This window comes from Piliocolobus tephrosceles, chromosome 20 (assembly GCF_002776525.5).
Source record: "Piliocolobus tephrosceles isolate RC106 chromosome 20, ASM277652v3, whole genome shotgun sequence".
NCBI lineage: Eukaryota > Metazoa > Chordata > Mammalia > Primates > Cercopithecidae > Piliocolobus > Piliocolobus tephrosceles.
Window position 1 is genome coordinate 57,934,467 of NC_045453.1, and position 8,975 is coordinate 57,943,441.

General features: G+C 51.9%; 1 protein-coding gene across 2 annotated transcripts; it reads right to left on the reverse strand.

Annotated features, from left to right (window-relative positions):
• Positions 1-209: 209 nt before the first annotated feature.
• Positions 210-8,859, reverse strand: SMOX (spermine oxidase). Of its 2 annotated transcripts, XM_023217935.2 has the most exons (5): positions 5,648-8,859; positions 4,776-5,535; positions 3,972-4,132; positions 1,111-1,200; positions 210-686 (listed from the first exon to the last, which is right to left on the reverse strand). In XM_023217935.2, exons 1-5 carry the CDS (start codon positions 5,837-5,839, stop codon positions 549-551), a joined length of 1,341 nt encoding a protein of 446 aa, XP_023073703.1. In that variant the 5' UTR covers positions 5,840-8,859; the 3' UTR covers positions 210-548. The 2 variants fall into 2 exon arrangements, with proteins under 2 accessions (XP_023073703.1, XP_023073704.1); XM_023217936.2 differs by lacking the exon at positions 1,111-1,200.
• Between the last annotated feature and the right edge of the window lie 116 nt (positions 8,860-8,975).

Consider the following 8,975-nt stretch of genomic DNA (forward strand, 5'->3'; position numbering starts at 1 on the left):
GAGCAGGTGGACAGTGAGAGGCCTGTATTCCTGAGGGGCCTTACTGGCAGGAAGGTAAACGCCCCAACAGATGTGGGGAGGGAACACCCCTTCCAGTAAAAGCAGCACCTTCTCTCTAGGGACACAGACAGGCCAGGGCTCCCCCACCTTCTCCTTCTCACTCAAAGGGGGTGTGACAGAAATAAACACACACACACATACACAGAGGCTGAGAAAACCAGAGAGAAGCTGAGGGGCAGGGGAGGGAGCCTCTTTTATTATCCCAAAATGCAAAGTATTGAAGGCACTTACAACAACAAGGCGGGACAGAGGGTAGGCAAGGGGGGCGCAGGATCCAGCACAGAGGTAACTCAACAGCCCACCTGCTCATGGCCCGACCTGGAGAAAAAGAAAAGCTACAGGGCCGGGTCTGAAGGCAGTCAGGGCAGCTAGCTCTACAGAAGATAAAAATCCTTTCTACGGAGGATCAGGAAGGCAGGAGCACATGGCAGCAAGGGGCGGGCTGGAGGTCACAAGTTAGTGGCTCTTCTCAGCAGCGAGGACAGCCCTCAGGTCCCCTGCTGGAAGAGGTCTCGGTACATCTCGATGAGGCGGGCAGCCTCGCGCTGGCCAGAGAGCAGAGCACCATGGGTGGTGGAATAGTACTTGCGGTGGGTGGCCTCACCAGAAAACAGCACCTGCATGGGCTGGGGGGCGGGGAGAGGGAGGTCAGGGTGGAGGAGCAGCAGAGGCCACGAGGCCACCCCTCTCCACCAGAACCCCCCATCCCAGTGACAAATTAGAGAGGCTCTGAGACACAGGTGCTGCTGCTTCCACGGGATGAGGAGCTGCCATCCTATCTGGCCACTTTCCCCTGCTTCTTCCCTTGGCTCTGTCTTGAGGCCATTAGGAGTCCTGGCTCTGCGGTCTCACATGCTCTTTGTGCCTCTTACTTGTGAACTTGAGGCAGGTGGTTTAACCTCCCTAAGCCTTGCTTTTCTCATCTGCCAAATGGGTTTACACCACCTACTTCGGAGGGCGGTTGTAAGGATTAAGGGAAATCATGTACCTAAAGCACTTAGAACCTGGAAGAACAAAGCACTCAGTAAAGTCGGTGGTAATTTGACAAACCTTTACGGCGCCCCTGTTAGCATCCAGGGGCTGTTCTGGGCACTTGGAAGAGAAAAGGTGACCAGGCTGCTGCTTTGTGGAGCTTCCATGCTGGTGAGGAAGCCAGACATGAAACCCAATTACTAAACAGCGTCATACGTGATGGAATGGGGTTTGCACGTGGCGCCAAAAGCCCAGAAAAGAGGCCCAGTGTCAGGGGATCCCACAAAGCTTCCCAGAGGACAGGACCTTTGAACTGGTTCTCAGAAGATGCTGAGTGAACGGACAGGCAAAGGACATTTCGGACAGAGGAAAAGGTGGGGGCAAAAATGTACCAAAGCAGGCCTTGCTCAGGGGACAGTGAGAATTTTGGTACAGCCAGGGCTCAGCCCTGAGAAAGCAGGCTGTCTAGGTGAGGTCTAGGCAAGGTACAAGTTCTTGCACCCCAAGTTTGCGTTTGGCCTTTATCCTGGTTCCTCTCAAATTCAACATGCAAGGCGCCAGCTGTGGATCCTGATAAAATGCAGTTTTTATTTATTATTTTTGAGACAGTGTCTCACTCTGTTGCTCCGGTTGGAGTGCAGTATCACAGCTCACGGCAGCCTTGGCCTCCTGGGCCCAAGTAATCCTCCCACCTAAGCTTCCTCAGTAGCTGGGACTACAAGCACACACCACCACATCTGGTTAATTTTTTTTTTTTTTTAATTTTTTGTAGAGATGGGGGTTTTACTTTTTTCCCAGGCTGGTCTTGAACTCCTGAGCTCAGGCCATCCTCCCACTTCAGCCTCCCATAGTGCTGGGATTATAGGCAGGAGCCTGCATCCCTGGCCAGAATGCAGAGTTTTTAATCCAGCAGGTCTGGGGTGGGCTGAGAGTCTGCATTTCTTTTTATTTATTTATTTATTTGTGTGTGTGTGTGTTTGAGGCGGCAGGGGTTGTTGTTTTTTGTTTTTTGTTTTGAGACAGGGTCTCGCTCTGACACCCAGGCTGGAGTGCAATGGCATGATCTCTGCTCACTGCAACCTCCGCCTCCCAGGTTCAAGCAATTGTCATGCCTCAGCCTCCTGAGTAGCTAGAACTACAGGTGTGCACCACCATGCTTGGCTGATTTTGTATTTTTAGTAGAGACAGGGTTTCGCCATGTTGACCAGGCTGAGAGTCTGCATTTCTAACCAGCTCCCAGGTGAGGCTGGTACTGATCTACCCCGAGTAGTGAGGCTGCATCCCACCACCAAGGAGCCCACAGAGGCTGTTACACTGAAACGGGTGCTGTATACTGTGTCAGGGTGCAAGCTGCCTACTCCCACATCCACCCATTCTCCTCTTTCTCCTCAATAACAAAGTCCTGATTTTTAACTGGGTCCATTGCCATCCAGAATAAAAATGATACTACCCAACCTCTCTAGCAGCTAGGTGCAGTCATGTGACTATGTTCTGGCCAATAAGCATTAAAGTCCACTGTTGCTTAGAGACACAGCTGACTCAGCTCCAAGGGTTCCCTTCTTGCCATCTGCCCTTCCTCCTCCTTCCAGCCTCAGATGCAGATGTGAGAACTGGAGCTTCTGCAGCCCTCTTGGACCACAAGATGGTCTTGAAGATGAGAGCCAGGTGCTAATGATACGGGATCCTGCTGCCTGCCTCCAGATTTCCTTTTGATTTTCCTTGTTTAAGTCGCAGTTGTGTTTGCTTTGCTTTGCTTTTTGTTACATGCACTGGTCCTAACTGATGCAAGGGAAAAGAGATTTGCTTTTTAGCAGGATGGCTGTGGCACCTGAAAGGGCCTTTCTGAGGACCTCTCTTTCTTTAAACACCAGTCCTTTTCTCTTTCCCTCTGAGCACAGTTGGGCAGGCACAGTAGATGCTGGTTGACTGAACTCTTCTTCACCAATTATACCAAATAATTGTTTTAAATATAACTCTGTTGAGTTTTAACATTTACTGTGTGTGTCTACTTGATGGGGGAAACTCAAAATCCACTTTATGGGAGCAAAAATGTATATTTCAGATGTGTGTGTGTGTGTGTGTGTGTGTGTGTGTGTGTACAGCGGGCATAATTGTGGAGAACATCAGTAATCTAAACTTTATTTTCGAAAATATATTGGGAAAACATTTCCACTGAATTAGTGCTGTCCAATAGGACATGCCATGATGCTGGAAATGTTCTATCACTATATAATTTACTATGGAGCCTCTAGCCACATGTGGCTATGCAACTAGTGCAAACAAGGAACAAAAACTTTACCATATTGGCCAAGTGTGGTGGCTCATTCCTATAATCCTAGCACTTCAGGAGGTGGAGGCAGGAGGATAGTTTGAGCCCAGGAGTTCAAGACCAGCCTAGCAGGATGATGAAACCCTGTCACTACCCAAAAAAATACAAAACTTAGCTAGATGTGGTGGCGTGCCAGCATGCCTGTGGTCCCAGCTACTTGGGAGGCTGAGGTGGGAGGATCACTTGAGCCTGGGAGGTCAAGGCTGCAGTGAGCTGTGATCGCACCACTACACCCCAGTCTGAAGTGTAGACAGAGCAAGACCCTGTCTCAAAAAAAGAAAAAAAAAATACTGTATTAACTTAAATTTTAATTAATTAATTTAAATTGAAAGTGGCTGATAGCTACCATATTGGCCAGCACAGCACGGAATAGCTCAGTTTTCATAATATCAAGAAAACACTTTAAGTTTCAATTTGATTCCATTTTTTCTTCCAGATATTAAGTGCACACTTTTCTCCTTGTGTTCTCTCTCATTACAGAAGCTACTTCATCCCTGCCTCACCTGAGCACCCCTTAGTGAACACGACCCTAGCCCTCCTCCCCCTGGACCAGACACACACACGAAATACACCCACAACTCCCCTCCTCACCCCAAACGCCCCCGCTTACCGCTGTCTTCGAGCTCTCCGTGTATGGCAGGGGCTTGGCCAGCTTCTCCACATCTGCCCCGCTGGAGCCCACCTGCGTGTATGAATAGGAGCCGCGGAAGTAGGGGTTGCTGCCCCAGGCCGAGCGCAGGATTCGCCGAGGTTTTGGAATGTTGGGGTTCCCTGATGGGGAGTCAGAAAAGCCAAGGGGAAGGAGAATAAGAAATGGCTGCATAGAGAAGATGACCCCAAATGGACAAACCCCACCCCACCTCCAGGGCTCCAGGAGGACCAGGCTGCCGGGGGTAGGCACGGAGGATAGAGGAGGAAGGAGGGAGGCTGGGACTCGAGCTGTGTACCCACTCAGCACCTCCTGTGACCCCCAGCAAAACACTCCACCTTACTCTTCCTATCTTATCTGAAAACAAGTGACAGATAATCACGTTTCCCTGCCTAATGTCGGGGGTTCTTGTGAGGCCCTCCTGGAATAGTGGGTGAAAAATGTTCCGCTGAAAGACTCAGAGAGTAAACTACAAATCCAACTCTTAGCAACAGAGCACAATGGGCAGTGATGTTTGAGAGTTTTACTATGAGCCCTTAGAAAGAGGGAAGAGACACAGCGCCCATAATTCTGTGTTTCAAGTTCTAAACTGTCAGCAATCGAAGAGCCTTTGGCTGAATGTGGCACCCTGCAGTGGCTCTCCCGTGGGGCACAACATCCGAGCTTCACAGTCTGGCGAGGAGAGAGCTGCCACGGGTCCACCAGAGGAGGGCAGGTGAGGAAGAAGTGGCGCGGGGGAAGCGGGTCGTGGGGCACATGGCGCACCTGTGAACTGACGCAGCATCTCCGTGCAGATCTCGGCCACTGCCTCGTCATCACACTTCTCCATGACGAGGGCCTCCTCCCCGCAGATCCAGCCGCTCAGCACATGGCCGTAGCGCTCAGGCGGGTAGAGGACATCAAAGCCGCAAATCTTGCGGTACCAGAGCTCGGGTGGGTAGGTGAGGGTGCGGCTCTCTGCCTCGTCCTCCCACACAAACTGTAGGCTGTTGCACTCAGGGCCCCAGAAGGGCTCCTCGAATTCCAGAAAGATCTTGTCAGTGGTGCCAATGCCCAGGCGGTGGATGGCAGCCACCTTCTCTGTGGGCAGGCCTGGCCGGAAGAAACTGGTGTACTGCCTCTTCAGCACGCCCAGCGACACGGTCACAATCACGTGGTCCGCCGGGATCAGCTCACAGTCCTCGCACTCCACCACCACCGGCCACTGCTCATCCTCATCCCACCTGCCTCCCCGGGGCTCCTCTCCCCCTTGGCTACCCTCCCCAGTGTCGTGATTGTGGTCGCCCTCACCCCGGGGCTCAATCTCAGGGCCTCTGGGGCGGGCTGAGGCCTGGTCCCAGTGAATGCAGCGGACAGGTTTCCCTAGCTGGATGACGTGGGCAGGGATGCCCTCCGCCAGCAGCTCCACAACCCGCATGAAGCCTGAGGGGATGATGTGGTGAGCACCGGGGATCTCGGTCCACTCCCCGAAGGCGCTCAGGGACACCTCGTCCATGCTGTGTGAGCTGCTCTCACAGCTCTCCACCTGCGGGAAGACCCAAGGAGAAGCCAGGTGACCGCCAGGGTTGGACAGGGGTAGGAGCAGCGCAGCCCTCCTCAGACCCAGATGCCCCCAGAATCCGTCTTCCTCAAGATACCTTCAGGTACTGCTGGATCATGGCGAGCTTCAGGCGCTTGGTGGCCTCTGGGTCATCAGGGTCATTCCTGATGCGGTTACGCACCTCCTCTCGGGTGAACACCCCCACGCTATTTTGACTTTCAGCATTGACTGGTTTATCGTGCCGGAAGAACTCCTGGGTCAAGTTATAGACCTGCCAGAAAGACCCCATGAGAGAGACTGAAAACACCTCATCACACCTCCATCTTAAACAGAAGGCTCCCAACTCAAACCCACCAGTTCCCAGGTATCCCCTGGATACACTGAGCCCCTGGTCTCTGTCCCTTAGGGATCTGATGTTGCACTCAATGCTGCACCAGGACTGCACCAACAGCCAAGGCCCTGGGCAGCCACCTCCTCGCCTATGGCCTGTTGGGGAGGTGCGATGGGCCCTGGAGGCTTTCTTGCTGGGCCCTCGCTTAGGACAATGTGAAACATTTGGTGCCCACACAGTCTGTGGGAAAGAAGCCACCCCTCATGGACTCTGCATGGGCCTCCTCGGGCTCTACCTCCCACTGGAGGATGGGCATTTGCACACATTTACCTGTTCCAAGAGCCATACATGTACTTTCCCTGCCACCCCTGCCCAAGTGTGTCTGCTTTGCCCGCTCCCAAGAGGGCAGTCTGGAGCTGTGGCCTGGCCAGCAGAAGGGCCCCTGAAGTCTGGAGACACCTCCCTGGGTCTGTGCAGGTCCGCACAAAGTACCCGCTTTGCTTCAGGCCTCAACCATGAGTAAGGAAGCTGATGCAGTGGGGAAGACAGGAACACAAAAGCCAGGGTCTCAGGAGGCCCCAGTGTGCCAAGGAAGGAAGATGCATTTCACGGGCACATTTCAGCAAGAACTCCAGCCCACACCTCATCAACAGGTAACGATGATCAGTCCCTTGGAAAGGGGTCCGACTGCCCGCCCACCCACGTGCCTGCCTCATCTACAGCCCCCACTAAGCACCAGGCAGAGCTCCCTGAAGGAAGTAATCCAGTCCAGGGGCAGTCCTGGGATCCCCAGAAGCAACATTTACTCAACATTTACCGAACTCTGCACAGGACACAGCTCGTAATGTGGGCGAAACAGTCCCTGCCCCTGCCCTCACTCCAGCTGGGGAGACAGTCCACGATTGGGCTACCGTGATAGGAAAGAACCCGGGGCTGTGAGGTCAACGCAGACAACCATGGGCAGCTGGGAAACAGCCAGGGTGGAGCAGGAGGGGGAAGAAAAGCATTTCAGGCAGAGGGAACAGCAACCTCAAAGATGGAGAAGCAGTCAGGAATACTGAAGGAGTCTGGTTTTGTTGGAGGGGGCAGCAAGGAGAGAGGATCTGAGAGCTGACTTTGGAAAGGCAGGCAGGGTCCAGGGCATAAAGGACTGAGAGTCATTCCAAGGACTCCGGACTCGATCCAAGGCCCTGGCATCGCTGGAGGGCTGAGCAAAAAGGCGGCAGGATCACATGCCCACAGCTGTCATTCCCAGGACACTAGCTAATGGAGGCTGCTTGGCCGGGCCTCTGTGGCTGAGCTGATGAATGGTTTGTTTCGCTTCCTAAAGTGAGTGTGGTCAGCACACATGTCTGGGAATGGTGTCTGCCCTGTCCCCCAGCCCTGGGCTAGGCCCTGGGGCCACAGGGTGAAGGAAGATGGCAAAGCACAGTGATGTCCACCACCCTCCACCACCACCATCTCACTCAAGGGGAAGGCCTCCACCTGAGACACAAACATGAATTAAACTTATCTCTGGAGACCAAATTATAAAGAAGAAAGTGAGGGAAATTGTTTTGTCTTGCCTCCCTGCAATCAGGAGATGCTGAGTGGTCAGCCTTAGCTGGAGTCCTCAGCAAATTCTTCACCCAGGACCAAAGCCAAGGGTCAGGGTTTCAATTTGCCTCCTCCTCCCTGGGTTTTTCCCTTGGGCAATAAGCAACATGGTAGCCAGTCCTTAGCTTATGTTAAGTAGAGGCCAAAATGCCCAGCTGAGGAGTAACAAATTTAGTCCATCGACATGACTCTTTGTATCAGCCACCGACTACGGCAGCCTTCACTGAACATGGGTGTGCCATATGGCACAGTCTCCTCTCCTGGGTTATCTGACACCTTCCCAATGTGACCCAAGGAAAATGGGACACGTCTGTGTCAGCTAATAATACTTACCCCAACTCTCATTAAGCATTTATCATTGGATCTCATTCAATCCTCATAATACTATGAGGTAGATACCACCATGCCCATTTTACAGAAGAGGAAAGTAAGGCTCAGAGAGGCTCAATAACCTGCTCAAGATTCCACAGCTAATAAATGGTAGAACTGGTATTTGATCAAGGCAGTCTTACTCCAGAAACTAAGCTCTAGATGATACTATTGCACAAACTCATTTATTTGTTAATAAATAAAATACATTCAAATGAGTGGCTCTTCAAAGTCATCATCTTTGGGGGGCTGCATATTTATTATGAAGCCACATTGAGGCAAGGCTTTACGTGCTTAGAGCACACCTCCTCAGAATGGCCTCTAGGATTGGTTAAAAGCCACACAAAGAAATCTTGACATCATGGTCACGTCTTATCCTTTTGACTCAAAACATCACCACCTAGATGGATAATCCACCATATCCCCCCCATATTCACAATGCACACTCTTGACTTTCAAAAATCAAACCCACCTGCAGAACTTGATGATGATCTACTTTTAAAGACATTTGAAAAAACAAACCATGGGCCCTGAAAGTCATTTTCAAGAGGCATCCATGTTTGGATCACTCACAATAACCTGGGAATCAGGCTGGGGCTGATTTCCAGCAGACCAGAGAGGTCTACTTTGAAGAATACTAGTTCTTATCTGACCCATTAACAATTCAGTCTCTTTGCACATGAGTGAGAATGCACAATACAATGGATTGCACACAACGTACCTTGTTGGTGCACACACACAAGACACTGAGTGTGCCTGTCCTCCATAGAGCAGGGACCGCCCCAAAGCAAGAGTCATGTCTCCTTTCTCATGCCCAAGAGATTAGAAAATGCACAATAGGCTGGGTGCGGTGGCTCACACTTGTAAATCCCAGCACTTTGGGAGGCCAAGGTGGGCAGATCACCTGAGGTCAGGAGTTTGAGACCAGCCTGACCAACATGGAGAAACTCCGTTTCTACTAAACATACAAAATTAGCTGGGCATGGTGGTGCATGCCTGTAATCCCAGCTACTCAGGAGGCTGAGGCAGGAGAATCACTTGAACCCAAGAGGTGGAGGTTGTGGTGAGCCGAGATCATGCCATTGCACTCCAGTCTGGACAACGAGAGCGAAACTCCGTCTCAAAAAAA

Bases quoted from the DNA above. Each gene is read 5' to 3' on its own strand.
- SMOX (XM_023217935.2), bottom strand. From the start codon at position 5,839: ATGGGGTCTTTCTGGCAGGTCTATAACTTGACCCAGGAGTTCTTCCGG. The intron at 5,536-5,647 runs GTATCTTGAGGA...GTCTTCCCGCAG, and splicing joins TGATCCAGCAGTACCTGAAG to GTGGAGAGCTGTGAGAGCAG. The intron at 1,201-3,971 runs GTAAGCGGGGGC...CTTCCTCACCAG, and splicing joins CGGAGAGCTCGAAGACAGCG to CATGGAAGCTCCACAAAGCA.